We start from the raw sequence: 20,136 nt of genomic DNA, 5'->3' as shown, positions 1-20,136 counted from the left end.
TGTTACCTCTGTCCTTCTCTTTCTGCTTTTGTACTATGAGAAATACACAGAAGAACAATCTGCTGTTAAGATCTTATGACTGTAGGCAGATTAAGACAGCTAAGAGAGAAAGTAAAGAGTCTTCTCGCTCTGTATCTTTGTGTTTGATAATATCTCTATAAAAAGTTGTTCCTCCTGATTTATTTTGCGTACACTGAAGTTACAACCTTGACTGAGATGCCACCTTCTAACAAGTGTTTACAGAGAAGAGTTCATTGTCAGTCTCAGAGATTGCAAATGTGGCTGCTTACATTGGTAAATGGGTGGTCAAGATGGGATAGAAGTAGGAGGAATGGGGTAGAACAATTAGTGAGTACAGTTTATAAAAAGACTTTTGTCATTGTTAGCACTTATTAATAGTTTCAAAAATCTGGTTTCAACTACAATCAACTTCTTTTTGAAATCTGTCCTGTGGGAAAGTAGTTGATAATTTGAGGGGGTGAGTTGGTATTTGTTTGTTTTGTTTGTTTGTGACTATTTCTGTTTTCTTGCTCTCTGATAAAATAGAACGTTTGTTCCAAAACAGACAAAAATTCAAAGTGCTAATGCCACCCTAAATATTGTAGATGAAAAGAAATACTTAAGAACCAACTTATGCAGCTTACTGTCCATTCACAGACACTAGACATGTGCTCTTCAGTGCTCACTTTCAGTGCTTTTCATTGAATGCTTAAACCATGAATATGCCAAAATGTTTCAAATTGGGAAATTTATACACACAACTTGCTTATGTGAAAACACAGTAGAAAACAGTAATTTCAGTTTTACTGCATGGAGATTGACTTACCTGAATTTGCTGCACTGACACCTTGCATGTCAGTGCTAGCTCGGGTGCATTAGCCCTGTATGGTAAAAAAAGCACAATTATTTTTTAGCCATTAAGACAGGCTTTGTAAATTTGTCCTAATGACACTGCTTGAGTTAAGCAAAGTAGACATAGGAGATAAGTTTAAATGCACATTTAATTGTGACAAGGTATTACCTGTTGAGTCTCAAGTTTTTCTATTAAATCTGGCAAGAGTTGACTGGTGAGACGTACAAAATGTCTGAAGTGGCCTGTGTCTGCTCAGGTGAGGGATCATCAGAAGCAGAGATCTGGCTTCCCAAGGACATAAAAAGATCTTTAGGGGAGTCCACCAAAAACCTTCCTTGTGGGACTGAGGCACCCCTAACTTGCTGAAAGATGCGATACAGTTCTCCTGATATATGTAGGTGTTGAGAAAATTTTAAGGTTTGGACATAATTGGCTATTTTGTGTATTCAGGAAGGAAAATAGGAGCTGAATCAGGATCAGTGACTGTACAGTAGGTGGCTTACTGATACAAAAACCTCCTCCCCCTTCTTTTCTAGTTTAAATCACGTTCTATATTTCAATTATCCACTTTACCCTAGAGCAAGAGCAGATACTGTTATTTCCATTATTTTTTCCAAATTATATAGATACATCATAATTAATACATTCTGAAAAAGCCCTTCCCAGGACAAAACTGCTATCACTTATTTGTCAGAAGACAGAACAATGTTGCTAGTTCTAGAAGATCCAGATACCCTTCTCTTTTATTCTTTGGAGTACTCAAACACACTTTGTAGGTTTTATTTTCATACAGTGGCATGGGATCAGTTAAGATGCCTCTGAATGCACACCCTTCACTGCTACCAGTTCTGCAGTCATGTTGGCATCATAGAACTGTGGAATTCACTATTAAAACTTCCACTAATCTTTATTCGAGGGAGTAGGAGTTTCAGAATGAAGTTGCAACTATTAAGTCTTCTGTACTGTCACTGGTGCATTACATCTTAAAAAAACCCTGGCATTTAGAGACACACATAGAAAGATCCGTACCTTGAGGGTTTTCTAGTATGCCAACGCTGACTGCCAGCAGGAAGGAAGATTTGAGGAGAGGAAGATTCTGTGCCCTCTATGACAGTTGTATTTTAAAACAATTTCAGTTCTTCAGCAAGCACGATCTTTTATGATTATTTCTGCCTGCATATTGTGTAATAGCAGTGCTCATATTGAGGTAAAGTTTATAAAGCCTCGGGTTCATCTGCAGGATAGATTTCTGACTTCTGTAGGCCATACAAGGTGCACTTTGCAAAACAGAGCCCCAACAGTGAAAGAATTGCTGTGACTCTTTTATGGATAAGGGTGTTAGAGTACTAAGCTTGTATTTCAGCCTGAACCCCTACTTGAAAACCGAGGTCTGATATTTAACTATAGCTCATGCAACTCATGTTTTGTGCACATTTTTCTTTTTTTCCCATGCAAATGAAACTTTGGCATTAATAATGTTTTTTGAAATTAATGTCTCTCTAAGCATGTTTTGAATGGTCAGTTTTCCATCATTTCATAATATTGATTAGAAATACTCCAGCCTTGGCTCTGAGAGCAAACTGCCTATAGGCACAGTCAGTTTTGTTGTGGCTTCTTGGGTAACGGTAGGAGAAGACAAGAGAGTGAATGAAAGTGAAGTTCCAAATTAGGGGAACATTTAAAGGTCTTTGAAAAGTTTATGTACAAGCACGGTCAATACTGTCATGTACCAAAGTGCCAAAAGACCTAGCAGTAAGGAATATTAATCTACTTTTATAAAATCAAAGGCTTCATATTTTTTGCTGTAAAGAAATAATTTGAATAAAATTTGACCCTTTCTACAGTAGTCCGTGGGTCAAATTGAGCCTACTATTAAAATTCTCTAATATCTTTCTTGTATTAGCATTTCAAAACTCAATTTAAATATTCACAGAGCTCTTTTTTTTTTAATAAACTTAACAAAATTCAGGTAATTTCCTTCAACTTTCTTGATTGAAGGAAGGCAGTAGGTACAGATATAAAAAAGATGTACAGCTACAAGCAAAACCTGAAATCAATTATATATAAGAAATAACATAACACATGGAAAGAAATTAATCAAAAGGAAAAATTTCTGCTGTATGATTTTCTTGGTCTGCTACCTGCAGGCAAGGAACGTAAATGAAAAAAAAAAAATCAGCATTCTTCTTACAGATAAGGGAAGAATTAATAAAAATGTTTTCTTCCTACCAGATCCCCTGATGCAACTTATGTTAAAAGTGAGTGGCTGCAGGAATAACTTATGTGTTTAAAAGTGTAACTCCTTTTTTTGGGCTACAGAACTATACTTTTATACTTTATCTTGCTGTTAAGTTCAATTACATCAGGTTGGTATGGATTTATAGTGTCCAAAGAGCATCTCTTTTCCATTCCTTTTTCTATTAAGTTGGTTGTTAAATCATGGTCATAAAGTTTCTCCCAAGCTGAGCATGAGAAATGGTTTATTCTACTTGGGTGCCACAAATGAAGGTGTCAGGAGTTGACGCAGTCTTCCAATCGGGATAAAACTTGGGAACTTCAGCCAATTTACATAACTGACTGTAGAGATTCAGCATGCGCAGGTAGCATTGCGTCTTTTGAGTATAGCTGTAAAAACATAACAGGGATGACAGAAATAACTTGGTTAAGCTGAATAGAAAACTCAAAGGACTGAAGGAGACATTTCAGTAAAAGTGGGAGTGGTTTGTTTGACAAATATTGAGCTCGTTAAGAAATATATGCAAGGGTTTCTTGTTTGCCTTTTTTTTTCCTAAACTCATTTCTCAGTTTGCACTTCAGTCACCTACTGCCAATAGAATTTTTAATTTTAAAGCTATTCCTGCAGTGGTCAGTTTGTCAAGATTAGGTATTGCCGTCTGCCACCTAACCAAAGTATATTTAGGCACTGCCTTGTCCTTTTCTCTCTACTTTCATGGAATTACACAATTTAAAACATTTCCAGTTCTTGCAGGGAGGAAGGGAGAGGCAATATTTTTTATGAGGAAATTTGAAAATTGGGATCTTTATTAACTAGAAGCCAGAAAAAGAGAAGTAGAATGGACAGTCTTTGGGTCTGGTTGTTGGGGTTGGGGGAGCAACTAGTTCAATAGGAATTTTTTTTGTATTATTTTCTTTTATTATCATCTATGATGTTAGCTGCTGTTGTGTACTTCCCTTTCTGTGGTTGATCTAGATACCTGTAGTTGAACATTCTCCTTCTCAGGGGAATATTGAATGTCTCAGTGATTGAACAATACCAGGCAGTCCTAGTGCTTGACAGAAATTGTAAATTTATTCTCTCACTACAGCATATATTAATCTCGTATTTTATCAATCTTCACCCTGGTTGAACATACAAGGTCTGAAATACTTGAGCCTGGATACTTAAAAAGTCTCTACAAAACCCATGAGAAGGCCAGCTTCCCAGCAAGGAATTTGGGAGTATGTTTTTGCTGATGTCTTGTAAAAACTTCTCTGAAAGGAGAAGCTGGATTGTTTCTGTTGTGATTGTTCACATCACTGCTATGGTTCACATCACTGCTAAGCTTGTCTCCAGGCTGCTGTAAAAGCATAGGCATTGGAAACAACCACTCCTTTCAGTTAACTGTATGGCTGAAGAAGTAGCTAAGAAGTCTTGTATAGAAATCTTCCACAAGGAAATGAACTCTGGACTACTGTGGGATGTCTTAACCCCAACTGCCGGATTCAAAGTGAAATAAGTTGAACCCTCTTTAATACTTCTAATGTTCCTGACTGAATGATGTGAATCAATATAAAGTATTTGCCTGCTGTTTTTCTTAGGTGATTGTATTTAGAAGAAAATGTTCTTGAAACAGGAGACAAATTTTTCTCAATTCATTTTCCTGAAGCTTTTCCCTCTCTAATCAGAGGGCATCGCATACCTGGGTTTTACTATGAGCTAAAGATAATCTCTGTGTGTGGCAGCATGCTTTCTTAGGAAATATTGGATGGGTCCCACAGAACATGCATGATGTTGATCCAGTGAATTTCAGACCTCTCCGATTTATTGGAGTTATTGTTTAATGCTACTGCATCTAATTATACTCATTAACCTCTCCCCAGCCACTCACTGTCAAGTATTGTAGGCTTTCTGAAGCATTCTTAATTTGTTAAGAGCACTGATTTATGTTGCTGCTCTGGGAATGTAGGAGAATATTGGTAGGTAGGAAGGAAGCTAACCACTTAACATTTTCATGAAATAATTATTTCAATGATACTTTCCCACTGTAGGGTACATGGATTTTAAGTGCAAAGCACTGGACAGGAAAGCATATAAGCATGTGCTTAATTTGAGCCTGCGTTTAAGTGGTTTGATTTAGGGAGAATGCTGATAAATTTGACTATGAGAAATGAATACAGAACTTCCCCAGTTTAATGTTATAGATTTTCCATTATTTCATTACGGTTACAGTACCATAAAACTGAAGTCATGCATTGAGGTATCAGGACTTAACGTGCTCAAGGGGTCCAGTGCTCAAATTTGTGTTCTTAGGAGTTTTCATTGTAGCAAATGCATCTTTTGTGAAGTGAGTGCAAACCCTTTGGTGGTTCATTCTTACACCTTTCCATGTTATTGAAGTTCCTGCAGTGTTGATTTTGTTTTGTTTAGCTAAACATGGCCTATCCTTTCAAGCGATGAGGTAGCATCTGTTACTCATTGTGTAAATATTGCCACTTACATAGCTATCTTTTTGTGTTTGTATCTAGGTTTCTGCATTTATATTTAAGTATATGACTATTTGAGGAAGATTTATATATCTTTTTAGCATTTAATACATTAATAGTGCTAAAAAAGTATGGCCTTGAGTGTCTGTAAATCTGGTAAAAATTAGGGAGCACAATTCAGATTTCCCCACACTGCACAGCCAAGTGGCCTCAATCAGAAGTAATTTTCTCCATGAAGGCACATGCAACTCGCTCCTCAGCCTCTCCTCAGTAGATTTTGTTATTTGTATCAAATTATATGTGGTTTTTCAAAGTGGACTACTGTGTCCACTAAACCATACAGATTTCTGCCGCATTGATTCTTTCGTTCCTGTCACTAAGTGTACTGTTTTCTACTGCCTCTTGTTTGTCTATGTTATTTGAAAAAATATTTAAGATTTATGGTCATATCAATAAATATTAATGAAGTAAAGTAAGTACCAAGAAAATAACAAACCTTTGAAAATTCCTGTGTTGAGTATTTGCTTGTTTTATAAAGGAAATATTTTTTTTAGGACCTCATGCAAAATCTTCAGTGAAGTAATGCAGACTTCTTTTGCCTTTAGTACCACCATTGAAGATGAGAGATTGAATTTTTACCTCGCGCATTTGGGAATTCTTAACTGTACCTAGCTAATCAGAAGTGTTTCAGAATCACCTCTCCTTGGGTTACATCACATTCTTTTATAAAGTGCTAGTAGGAAAAGAATCGCTTAAACAAAAAGACAAACATCTAGAATTAACTATTCAACTAAATTCTTAAACCATTTCAGTTTGGAATGTTACTGTTTTATTTAAGCCTAATCATATCTCAGAGCTGTTTACTGTCAGACCACTGTGACATTCAGATGAATTTCAGTAGTAGGAATTACTTGGATTTGCATTACAGTGTCATTATGGCAGTTGGTGGTTGTAAAGTCACACTGATCAGCAGTTATTGAAAAGGATTTTTCATCAGAACAGGGATGGGACCTTAACCGTGTTCCAATTGAAATAAAAGCAAACACAGTACCTCTTGTGCCGTAGGTACTTAATAACATGATTGGTCGAAGTAATGAGTGTAATACTAAATCAACAATTTAAAAGAAATGCAGAAGTATAATACTAAATTAAGTGATTAAGCTGTATTTGGTCTGTTGAAGGTAATATATCAGCATAATAACAATTGGGGAAAAAAGCACTATCAGGGGAAACAGTTGACAGAAACTGTTATTTTTAGACTTATTTTTGTCTATATGACTCTGTATTTTTAAGTATTTTAAATTGGGGAGGAAGTTGAGTAAATGCTATGTAGGTTGTTTCCTAAATGGAGAAGCTAGTAAAATTTGAAAACCAACCTATATGTTTTTAAACCAGATAATTTCTTAGTTCTCTAGCTGACTTGATTTACCCATATCAGTAAGAGGCTTCTGGAAGCACATGGCCAAATTAGGCAAACATGAGCCTTCAGCATTTATGTGCTTGCATCAGTCAAGAATATATAATTGCGTATGATCTTTATTGTGAGGTTCTGAAAATTGATTTTTATTCATTGTCTATTTATGCGCAAGTAATTAAACGGAGCAGTCAAGAATAGAGTTCAGTCTGTTTATACTTACTAGTAACTGGTTGTTGATTTTACTGTTTAACCTGCTCAGTGTTTGAGTAATAATTAAAAATAGCCACAGAAATCAGATGTTGATAGTTCACATGAAACTAGCAACCAAGAAACACTTAATTTTGCTGGTACTCTTGTGGGTTGGTCTTATTCATGTTGAACAAAGCCTTACTCTTTAGTTAAACGTTACCAGTTTATAGGTCTAGGCATGACCTGATTGTATTTGAACACTTAAAAGATGACTCAGGATAAGTATGACAGAATTCGTCCCAAGGATCAGGTTGTAGATGGGTGATTTAGACAAGGCAGCAGCAGCCTGAAACCTAGGAAAAATATTTATGCACTGGTCTGTCAATTTCAGCAGAAGTCATGCTGATTTTTTGAGTGCGGGGTCTGATGTTAGCCCCTGAGGTGAGCTGTTACGTAAATCTCTGATGTGTGCCCGTGCCCATATGCGACTGGATAAACATCACTGGCTTTTGTATGTGGGTTGGCATAGCGAAAGCTGGCATAGGTGCATGCATCTGATCTTACTTGGATGCGACAATCTTTACATTCCTGTTTTCAAATGCTTGGACACGTAACTTTAGGAAGTGTTACATGCCTGTTCATAGGTAGGATGTATCTATGGAAGTATTTGTCAAGATTTTTTTTCAGTCTGAGATTTCTTTAAAAAATAAAGACCTAACTCACAAAATGACAGGGGTTTGAACCTGTGCTGTGGAGCTGGTGTGTACATTGTTTTTCTTCTGCCTTCTTGGAAACAGTGTCAATGGAAATCATGAGGTGTGTGTTTCCATGACTGCTGCAAATAAAATCATCCCAACTGCACTTTTCTTAATTAATGTGTGGTGATTATTAGCTTGTTGATTATGTACTGATGAGCTGATCAAACAAAGCCGTTTAACATCTAGAAACAGACCTAACTGTCATGTACACATGCCAACTGAATTACTTGCAGATACTTTGCTTTTGCTGTGTTTTACAAGGCACTTATTGAATAAGTCAGATGACAAAGAGCCAGTCATTCAGCAGGAAACTGACTTACACTGAAATACTGGCTGAAGTTTACATTTTTTTCCCTCAAATTTAAAATATTTTGAAAATTTTGAAAGGCATGTGACTGCTCTTGAAAACATGGCATTTATCCATCTTTATACATGGCAGAAACATATGTTTCCCTAAAATAGCATATTTTTGTCTTTGTGTTTGCTTGTCCTTCCTAGTTTATTTATTCAGACATTACCAGGAGTGCACATCAATAAGTGGCTCTACAGATAATGTCACATATTGATAATATTATGAAATATGAAAGGTACTTTTTGATAGTTTGTGCAGAACCACTTGTGCTTTCATTTCTGCTGTGAAACTGGACACATGAAAGGTGCTAAATCTGCCCATGTTTAGCTGCAGTGCATGCTACTGCTTTGTTCTCTGTTCTGTACAGTGTGATACCCACTCTTCATTCTCTGTGCATATGCAGTTGCTGGATTTTTTCCACACATGTCTAGAAGGTGCAATTAACAGTAATGGATACTTTGATAGTGAGGATCTTTATTTCTTCAGCCATAATAATAGCCCCTTATTTTAGGAGATATATTGTTGAATGACAGCTAGTCATTGAGCTGGTTGGTGGGTGGGTGTCCGCAAAAGCAGGTTCATTTGGTCAGATTCTCATTTGGCACAAATAGTCCTGTTTCCATGTAAGAGAGTAGGCTATATTAATTTATGGAATCCCAGCTGGGAATCTTAATCAATTTCAATAAAAAGTAGCCATCATTTTCCTCTGAAGCAAGAATTATACAACCTTGCATGGAATGAATTTTGCTGTTTTAATAAATGTAGGTAGTCACAGGTTCATAATGAATTATATAAAGTTAGAGTGTAGTCAATATTTGATTTCTTTTAAAAATTTATCCCTTTTCATGAAATGCAACAGAATCATTTACGTATTGTATCTCAGCATGATAGATTATATAGGAATAGTGTATTTAATACTGGAAAACTATCATATAAATACAAATTACATTTTTTTCATTAGCTAGCTAGCTTTCATTTCAAGGAAGAAATAGTCAATTATAAATGAGGGTGTCCTTTCATTGGAGAGTGAAATATGTAATTTTTTTCAAGCCTCAGCCATGTATAATGAAATCTCTCTTTTGAAATCCAGTCTTAAAATGGATTTTGAAACATACTGACATTTAATAAAATCTCAGTTAAATTAAAATATGTTCAGTTATTTCAAATCTCTATTTAAATCTAGGGTAATTTTCTACATCCTGCACAGGAGATGTCTTTAGCAAATAGTTACTATTAACCAGTGATTGTTAAGTGATAAGAAAGAAGTTTTTATGTTTGAGTACATTCCAGTTGGTAACGTGAGTGTTCTGTACTAGATTTGTCAGATACTGGCTCTTCAAGAGGATCTGTAGCAGTGATAACTGCCTAGATTACTAGAAGAAGGATCAAAGACGCCAGGCTGCCATTTCAAATTCAGACTCATGTCCTGCTTCTGTAACTGGCTTGTTTCTGCAGCCCTTGGCTAGTAGTTTACCATGATGGTTGTTTGGCCTCTGTGAAATGAAGTGATAGTCTGTCCAAGTCCTGTCTATTGACTGGGAGTCTATTAAATGGTCTAGCAAATGGGTGATCATGGATACCATTAGGTTCTGGTTGAAGCAAAATAGCAGAATAAGCTGAAGTTTATACTGTCAATACCTTTGTAGTAATTCACTGTTGTCAGTGCCGTTAACTTGACAAATGAAGCTTGTAAAGGGAATGTATTAAGTACTGTAATTCAGCATCGAAAAACAATGTCTAATAAACAAGAGAAGGCTCTTTACTGTTTACTGGGGTTTACAAATGTAGCTTTGATTTCTATTGTTAAAACTGTTAATACTGGAGCCTGATGAATAATTAAAAAACCCATCTATTACTAACACACTATTAATAATACTTTGCATATTCTGATTTGAAGTCATCAGGAAAACAGTCACTTTCAATTTCAATTTCCATAAAATGTTATTTGTCTAATTCCAATAACTGCTGAACACAGCTGTGGAAGAAAAACTAGCCAAAGACCTCCAGTTATAAGTTCACTAAGGCTATGTTTCCCATTGTCCTGTTAGATGGTTTTGCCACAGTGTTCCTGATTCTTTTTAAAGGGCCGCTTGAGGATGCCATTGAGGATGAAGAAGAAGAGTGCCTGTCTGAGGAAAATGATACTGTCTCAAAAGAAGACTTTCCATTGGAGGAAAGCTTTTCTGCAGAGTTTGAGCCTGAAAATCTGAACTGTGAAGAAGTGGAATACTTTTGTAATAAAGGTAATCATTGTAGCCCACCTCTTGAGGAAATACTGGCCATATTCTGCCCAATTGGTCAAAAAGATTCTTTTTTGTTGTTGTTGTTTGAAATGTACAAAAAGTCCTGTTAATACAGTACCTTAAAAATAGGAAAAAGTCACTTGTGGAGTTCAGTCTGGCCAGGGGGTAAATATTTAAAGATGCTGGAAAATGTACTTTTCAGGGAGGTGAATCGTCTTGCCTTTAATATTTTCCTCCAAGAATGTTATTTTCTATATATTTAACTGTAGAGAACAGGCCTCAGAAGTCAATTATTATCAGATCCAAAGCCAGCAATGCAGCCTGTCTGTTCATTGCTTCTTTGCCTACGAAACATTGCTTGAAAACCAGATTGTGTCCGTAGATTCTAGTATTAAAATCGAGCTTATTATGGAACTTATTATGCGTCGCAGAAGAGTAGTGATTTGTGAAAAGATAACTTTTAAAGTTGCAGGTGCCTTTTTGATGCATTCGTTACTTGCAAATTATTGAAGGTAGAGGTATTTTAGCATAAACTGCACCAGTTCATTCATGCCCAATGTTCAGTCTGCAAGGTTGTGCTGTTTCCCATTCAGATGACAAAAAGTGCACTTTCGTAATGTTATTTAGAACATTTATTTAACTTTCTTTCTGCCAGATTTCTGCTTGATTGCTTTATTGTTTGTCTTCTGCAGGTAAGGATGCCTATGAAATAGCTGGAGTTCTTGTGTTGATGTTCTTCTGTTAGTCCACAACCCTCTCACACATTTGGATATTGATGATTTCTCTGTCTGTCCTTTCCCAGATATTGACATACATTTTCTCATGATAGCTTGATACGGTCCTGTTTTTGTGTTATTTTCATCTGTCTTTGAGAAAGTAGAATAAATCTAAAGAGTCAAATGTTATGACTACAGAATGTTAATCTTTCCTAGAATCTTTAGCCGTTAGTGGAGGTGGCATAAAAATGTATTTTCTACTTGTCCTTTAAGTAGCTTGCAAACTTTTGAAAATATAATTTACTTTTTGTTCTACAGGTTCTTGATACTTAGTTGGTATCCTAAGAGATCAAAGCCAGTCTAGTCAACAGCTTAGAGTTTAGCTGCTACAAATCTTACTGTGAAGGAAGAGAGACCAGATTATGAATGGAAATGCTTTACAAATGGGGAGTTAAGTGCTATTATAACTATACTGTAAACAAATACTTCAATTACTGTGCATTTACTTGTTCACATGCCTCTCAGACATCATTTTCCTTAGCTGAGAAAAAGTACCATTCCTGTTATTGGCATTACTAAATAATTACTTAAACCACTATTTGCATACTTACACTGGTGTCTCTTGAGTTCCTTCTGTCAGCAGTGGAAGACTACGCACCAGTGTTAGTTCATATCAGTTTGATATCATCATTTCTCTATACTTCTTACTGCATTTCTAGGGTACATGAATGGAAATACTACTGTTTTGGGTGAAATCCAGAAAAATACATTTGTTTTTGTTTGTTTATAGCAATCAATATTGCAAATTCATATTGAATTTGAGGATATCTTGGCACTTTCCTTGAATGGACACCTTTTTCAGAAAAAAAACATGAATCCATGGAATATTGTATTAAACAAGATCAGGAAATTATATGGGAATACATTTAAATCTGACTCTTGATTATCATATATCTTATTAAGTATATCTGCTGATTCTTGAAGCTGAATACTTTTGACTCCCAAGCAGTTCTTTTTCCAAGTGTGTCATAGTTTTAATAAAATCTTGAACCCATCCACTGCAACTGTTGCAGAAGAAAAGTTGAAAAGGCAATTTCTGAGATGAAGGGGCCCATAAAACCCTAATCTATTTCCAGCTGAGGCAGTGTGACAGAAAGTCCCATTTTGAAGTAAGTTGAGAGTATCCCTGGAAAAGGGTGGAGTGGGAGACTAGATATGTTTTTATTATACTAGATATATTGGTTTTTATTATTGTCTCATCTTCCGTTGGATGTCCTTCATGTGTGTCCCCATGTTCTTCAGTGTCACATCTTATGTGTAGTACATGTAGTACATGAGGTCATGTATGTTTTTTCTGAATATTAAACCGAAGAAGACAAAACTAGTCTGGAAAGCAAATAATTTTTTTCTGCCCTTTCTTAGTGAAAGGGTTTGTGACTGTATTGCATAGTAAATACTAAAAGTAAGAATGATTGTCATGATTTTTTCATGAATCTGTTAATCATTCATAACCTGCTTTTTTTTTTTTTTCCTTTCTATTGCTTTGGTATTGAAATTAAAAGATGGTATGAGAAATAAGCTGGTTTTCAAAAAAGATACTTTTTCTTTATGCATTATGAATGAAAGCTTGAAAACGACATATGTACCAAATAGGTTAGAGAGCAAATAAATGCATTCTGATTTCTGTTTTGAGGGCCAGACTTTTCTGATTTTTGCTTGGGTCTTTGACAGTCTGTAAACCACAGATATCCTCAAAGGAGGGAAAAAATAAATGTACATCTGCATTTTCTCATGTGACAGGTTTCTCTTTCCCAGAAAATACCAGAATTGGCACATAAATCCTTCATCTCTGCATTCTCATGCTAGCATGGACCATTAAAGGTTCTAGAATGTAAGGGGATTTTTACTGGATATAAATCTTCATCTATCCTGGCTCCCTGTTTCCCTCTGTGGAGTTTCTTCCTATCTGATCTAGAACAAGAGAGCAAGTGAGTAGTGGGGCTTTCTGCAGAAATCAGGAGTCATGGCAACAAATGGCACAACTGTTAGGGACAAGGTATTTGTGAGGCTTCATACTTCCCCAGCTGTGTAAATCCAAGCATCATCTAAAACCAGAGGCTTTTAACTATCCAAACTAGGCACTGATGGCAAAAATTTACTGAACTCACCAATCAGATGAATGAAAGTAGAGGACTTAAAGGTTCACAACTTGATAACTTTGGCTTTTTGACTGAAGAGTTTTTCCAGTCAAGCTGTGTGTGATCCTACTATGAGCAGGGAGCAGTCTCTTCCTGTCTAAATTGCAAGCAGCTAACCTTTATAAAGCCATAGTTGTCATTCCTACCTTATTAATTTGGGTTTGTGAGATTGATTCAGCAGAATAGTTGCCAGAATTAGAAGGTGAAGGCAAAAGCCTCTGCAAAGTGTGAAGCAAATTAATCACATTGATTAAGCTACATGTCATTTTACATCTTCTCCTTTCTCAAAACTATGATTTTGGCTGTTATTTTCACTTCTCCTTTTACTCATTAATGGCTTTTATGACAAGGAATCTGGAAAATTCCACCTTCCCCTCAGGTTTGCAATGCCACAAAACCAGAATTAACATTGCTACATGTGAATAATTATCCCTGTGTGGCCTTCATTTACACTCAAATCTGAAGAGGTGAACAGTGTTTAAACATGTAAATATTAAAAGCAAAAATGGAAATTAGAAACCTAGTATTTATCAGGGATCATTTTAAGCCTGTAACTGTGAATTTTAACCTTTGGATGAAGTTGCCTATCCAAGAAGGAATATTTTAGAAGAGCCTCAGAATAGTTGGCAGTTAGAAGTTTGATTTGTTTGCAATTTGACAGTGAGGTTAGGGGAAAGGGAATATTTTAGAAAAAGCAATGGTAATAAGTCATAGTGTTCTTCCACTACAAAGCTGCACTAGTCTCAGTCCTTGGGGAAGAAATGAAAACTTTGGTAGGATGTAGCCTTGGTGATAATGCATTGCATTTTGTCAGTTTGTGGATAGTATTTACAGATTAACATTTATAGGTAAGAATAAGAAAATGAGGTGATGCTAACAGAGACATGAAAAGTGAGCTGGGGGCATGATGGGGCTAATAAAAGTAGGAAAGTGATCACAAAAAGGGGGCATAAACAGCAGAACAGTACAAAAGCCAGAGTTGGAGATGATGGGATGAAAAACAAAGTATGAAGTCGAGTTCTCTTGAACTTGAACTATGGCTGTGAAGTATCATTTGCTTTTTCAGGCTCTGACCACTGTGTCATCCTGCCTAGATACTGTCAGGAAAAAGAAAAAAAGTGCTCTCATCCATTACTTGGAAAGTTTGCCATACTCATAGGGCAGTGGCACCCCTCTTCTCTGTAAAAAGCAGGGAGAATAGGAGCCTTGTCCACTTCATAAGGGTGAGATCTGGCTAAACAGATTACAGTTCCTTGTGACCTTCTTAGCAGACGTGCTCGATGAGGGATTAGCTTTCAAAGTAAAAGTTACCTTGAACAATGAGAGGGATCACTTGAGATTAGTAGATAGTGAAGTAGCTGTGTTCAGAGAAGGAAAGAGGCAAGAGAAGAAGATGGAGGAAGGACTCAAGAGAGAAAATGTGGGTCTGTTTCCAGAAGAAAGAGGCAAATGGATGAATGTACATATCTGACAATTAAAGACATATCCGTTTCTTGCTGCCATGCTTACCAGCACAATTCCGTTGAAATATCCTGTTCTTCTATTGTAGCTTCCCGTTGTTGCTCCATCATAAGGCTGCATTGGCACCAGCCATCAGTGGAAGGATATTCAGTGGCTGTAACACTGCTGGTGACAGATTGGAAAGCAAATGGCTTCTGTTTCCATCTGTTACCTGTGCTTCAGTTAGTGACATAGGAAGATATGGGGGATACATAGGGTGGGATGAAGATTGATTGTTTCATGATGCAGTGCTTTTAGGATCTATAGTACAAAGTGCTATGTATGCCTGTAGCAAATCAGTGTCGATGCATGGTTGCAGTTCACAATACATTGCTTATCTTTATTTGTGGGGGAAGAGGGAGTTGAGGGGAGTCCAGTGCTGTCTGAAACTTGTACACAGTTCTAAGCAAGAGGAGAACTTGGGGAATATTTAGGCTTCTGCATAATGAGTGAATACCTGCTGCTGTATTCTCGTATTGTGGTTAGGCAGGAGGGGATGAGCTCAGAACCTGATCCATGATTTCTGCTTGTGTATTTTGCCAGTAGCTTGCCAGACCAGCTTAGGACTGGAATTTTTTATATTAAACCATGTGACCTGATTGTGCAGCCAGGCTTGAGATTCAGGGAAACAGCTGCAGTGTGATTCTCCATATAAGAAAAAGCATATACAAAGCTAAGTTCTACTGTGCATTAATCTTTCCTTTCATACTTCATGTGCAAAGCTATCATGCTGCCATCTGTAATACCAGACAAACTCTTAACACCCTGAAAATGATTTCTGTCTGTCCTGTTTTCCTCTGTGACTTTGGGTGTGTATGCCTGTGTGTGTGTATGTAAATATCTTTCACTTCTTTCATGTCAGGCATGTAATGGCTAACAATATGCTTGCTATTTTCTTTTTTGGGATCAAAAAGTAGAGTTATACCTTTCTCCCCTTCTCCCCTTCCCCTACCCCTTTTTAAAAAAAAAAAACCAGAAACCTTTTAATCAGTAATGTTTCTTTCATTTTCAGTAATGGATTTCATGACAAATTTCTACCTCTTTTGCTATAGCAAGTGGAAGTAGGATCAGCGTAAGGCAGCTATACCATAATCACTTTGAGCTCAATAAGGAGATCTTTACAGGCAACTTTCTTCTTATTTCTTAACGGGATTAAGAAGCTCAGCTCTTTAAATTCTTGCATATAACACTGACATTTTCAGGGTGTGTTTGGACCAGGGAGTTCAAAGAGAAGGAATAAAAAAGAAAAGCCAATATGACTTTGTTTTTTACCTTGCTGGAGGAGCTGTTTGTGCAAATCGCCTATAAGCTTATTGACCTGAATCTTTGACTCCTTGTTTTCTCTGGATTTGGCTGGAGTGTAGACACTGATAGAGCACTGATAGAGGTGATTGCACAGCCCTCGGCTTTAGTTGGCACCAGACACCCCCCCTCCTTGTGCCTGACATTATCTTTCCCTGGCAATACTTCTGTTCTGTTCTCTTGGAGCATGTTCCCTTTTTTTTTTTTTTTATTATTTGTTTGGTTTTGTTTCTTTTTAAATTTATCTTAATTCATTGCATTTTATTTATATAGACTTTCCAAGTAAAAGACACATTAATTCCTTTCAGTAAACGGAGACAGAAGGCATGTATGTGTACTGATGTATTTTCATTTCCTAGGATAACAAGAATCTGACCAAGAACTCACAGTGCTACTCCTTTGGAAAATACAATAGTTACCTCTTTTTTTGCATGTTTGTGAACCTGTGTTGAAATCTCGTGTCCCCCAGAATGAGGGTTCCTATGCATTCATCTGTATCCTATTCAGCTGAAACAGTTAAATACTGTGCATCTTCCATAGTTTTCATCAGATGCTGAATATGGGCAAAGAAAGGAAGGGGGTTCTCTGATAATAGCCTTTGAGTGGTGATGAGTCAGAATTAGACTGAATCCTGGCAGGATGAAAGGAGACCTTTTTCTTCTGAATATCAGAATTTGCCTTGTGCTTTACCTTTCATGCTTTCTCAATTTACTCTCACTGGAGGTCAGAGGACTGCCTGTTTTCTTGCTAGAAGAGAAGGAGGTATTTGAAAATACTGGAGTGAGTTTTCTGACCATTCACTTGAAAGCATGGAAAGGCTTCAAGGATAACAAATACAAGATTGTCTATCCTGTACTCTTTTCTACATACTGCTAACCCATGTGGAAACCCATCAAGCTGTATTTTCAGTCCAACTGAAATCCATCAACTTTAGTGGGATAAAAGCTTGCCCTGAGTTTGACAAGCAAACTCTTCTTCTTAAAAGAAATTTGTCATCAGACAGAAAACTGTATCACAAAAAAGAAACAAGCCATGTTTCAAGAAGTAAACGCGTAGATCCAAATAGAAAACATTATTTTAACTGTATAGAATTATAAAGTGGGAGGAACACTTAAGTAGCTTACTCAACTTTAAGCAGTTTATCAAAGCAACTTCAGCCTTTTCAGTCAGCACATTTTGGTTTTCTTAAGAACAATGAAATTGTGAATTCTATCACAGCTATCAGGAAAAGGACTATTTGGTTAAAACAAATAGAGCAATGTCCACTTTCTAGAAAGTCACAAAAATTGAACTTGGATTGACTTAAATTTGAACTTAAATTTGACAGGATATGAATTGCAAATTAGTAAGGGTAATCTTGAAAATATGAAATGCACAAATAGCAAATTTCAGCACGTGTTCTTAGTTCATGTGTACTATACAGCTGTTACTAATTTCATTTATAAAGAAGTCCATTTTGCCTTTTTGTCTGATTTGGTGTTCTTGACACAGAAATTCCAAATACTGTTTTAGAATTCTGAGATGTTGCCTGAAAAATTATTGTCAACCTATGTCCAAAAAGCAGAGTTTCTCACTGGCTGTATCTTGTATAAGGTGGCAGTGGGGTTGTTTGCAGGAATTTGCCTCTCTTAGGAACAGAAAAAATAAATGAAGCAAATGGTGAATTTATAACACTGTTGGATAAGTATTATATTATTGTTGGTTAGATTCTTGTGGATAAGACAAAAACAAGCATTTATTTGTGAGTGCTAAGTTTTTTCTTGGATTTGACTCTCGGAAGTCTAGACTGTTTTTGAAATAACTTATAATACAGCATGTATTTGGAAACGTAACGCCAGCGATAGGGGATTGGCTGCTTCTGATACTGAAGCGCTGTGACTGTTGATTATTTTAAATAAAAGCATCAAACAATTTACAAGGTAAATTAAAATTTCACTTTGTAAAAACAGATATATATTGATATTTGTTATGTAGCAGTGGGTGGAAATCACACGAAAACAGGATGTCTATATGATAACAATTCCAGCTGTACATAATAAAATGAGATTTTCTTGGCTGGATGATGATTTCTGACAGCATTTCTGCAGTGGGAGAAAACCAGAATTGTTATTAATTAAGTATAAATATCAACTTGCAGAAGAGTCTTCAAACTTAAGAGTTTAAAACTTACTAGAGTGTCTCTGAAGTCATCTCTGTTCTGCTGCAGGGTGTTTTAGCGTCTCATTGGATGAGACGCTAAATTCTCCATTGGAATTTTTGAAAATCATGCTAAGTAACAGACTTTGTTTGGGGGATCTAAATATCTTTAAAAATGTGCTTCTGCTGCTTTTCTAACCAAGTGCCTAGAGCTACATAAGTTTGAACCCCAGCTTGGTACTTGAATATGTCTTATAGAGTTCTTGTAATTGAAATTTTAATGGGGAAAGATTGAAAAGGCCGAAGACGTTTTTAGTTTGTTTTTTTGTTTTGTTTTGTTTTGGTTTTTTTTTTCTGTTTAAAGCTATAGAAACTTTTGCATAGTGAGTGTATCTGAATGATACTCATTTGTAGTACTGGTGCCACAAATTCGCTCCCTAAAAATTAGGATAAATATAAAACTCACTAATAGAAGGGAAGTCTGAATACAATTTAGAGAATATTTTCACTGTTCTGCAAGAAATACATGTGAACCATTGATCCTTGTCTTGAAAGGACTTCAAAAGCAAACGGTGCGATAATGAGAACGTATCAAACACTTGGAGAAAGAGGAAGGCCAGATGCAGTCTAGATGAAGTGACTGCACAGCAGTGTATTATCCCAGGAGAAAAATGCCATAGACGAAATGGTTAGAAATAATTGACACTGTTTTTTAATGTGACCACTGTGCTGAAATGTCATTGTGTCAAGATGTCATTTTGTTAAACAAAGTAGTGATTTTAATATGAGCTAAAATAGTTTCCATACTGTTATTTTGTAGAGTTAACAGCTTACACACATGTAGGTACTCAACGATACATGGATATTCATAGACCTTTCATAAATGTTAGGATAAGAGACATTTGCTGGATAAATAATTTTAAGAGTGCTTAGGGCAACTAGAAACATACAGTTATTTCAAATGAGATTTATCCCAGGAGAAATTATGATTGTTAATCAGCATGACAGAAAACAATAATTGCTTGCAAAGAAGGAAAGTATTGAGATAATTAATGTAATCTGGTACAAAATGCAGTGGATTAACATGTACAAGTGTTGATTTCTTGCAGGTACCCTAGTAAATCAGTCATCTGAGGGCCAAATTTTGCTCAAACTTACTGTATTGGTAGAGGGAGTGCCTCAGTTGACTTTGGTGGGCTTCTCTGAAATTATTTCAGATATACATCAGATGAAGTGATAACAGAGTCTGGTAGTGATAGCATCAGATCTCTGCCTCTCTGTCTTTCTGTTCTTGCAAGGCTTGCAGAATAAATCCATTTGAATGGCACTATAGCAACTGTAGTTGTTTAGCTTGTCCGTGCACCATAAGCCAAATATGGCAATGTATGGAAACATCCCTCCTAATTTATTTAGTATTTTTATTCTCAGAGTTTTATTTCCATACCAAAAGCATATTTAAAGATGTTTTCCCCGTTATTTGCATGTATTTTATAAACAGAATGTTTTATGTCTGCTGAAGACTTGCCATTAAAATTAGAGATTTCTGCTTGTTAAATATAAGTATAGAACCTTTAAAAAAGGGTAATTCACAAGGACAGTTAAGTTCTGTTAGATGTCATTGATATTCTTAAGCATAGTGTGTGCTGCCAAAAGGTAAGTTACGTTGAATGAATTAAGTACATTGCATTTGTATTTTAAGTTGTACATGGTTTATTTCAAAGTTACAAGTGTTACTTTTGAAGAGAGGTTCCTGGCAGTGATTCTCAGC

The 20,136-nt window shown here is 36.2% G+C and overlaps 1 protein-coding gene across 2 annotated transcripts in view; it reads left to right on the top strand.

The window, feature by feature from the left end:
• ZFPM2 (zinc finger protein, FOG family member 2) overlaps positions 1-20,136 on the top strand; it is a 309,086-nt gene that overhangs the window by 52,254 nt on the left and 236,696 nt on the right. Inside the window, exon 2 of one of the 2 annotated variants that reach the window (XM_061447888.1) lies at positions 10,358-10,516. The exons of the other annotated variant lie outside the window; for it this stretch is intronic. Within the exon in view, the coding sequence (XP_061303872.1) occupies positions 10,358-10,516 (159 nt within the window). The remainder of the gene's footprint in view (positions 1-10,357; positions 10,517-20,136) is intronic. 2 annotated transcript variants of the gene reach the window in all.

Source organism: Pezoporus flaviventris, unplaced genomic scaffold (genome assembly GCF_033815535.1).
Source record: "Pezoporus flaviventris isolate CSIRO_AGI_PZ_B2104156 unplaced genomic scaffold, CSIRO_AGI_Pfla_v1 ptg000007l, whole genome shotgun sequence".
Classification (NCBI taxonomy): Eukaryota; Metazoa; Chordata; class Aves; order Psittaciformes; family Psittacidae; genus Pezoporus; species Pezoporus flaviventris.
The sequence above is the reverse complement of the archived record's forward strand: the minus strand, read 5'-3'. Positions and strand labels throughout refer to the sequence as shown.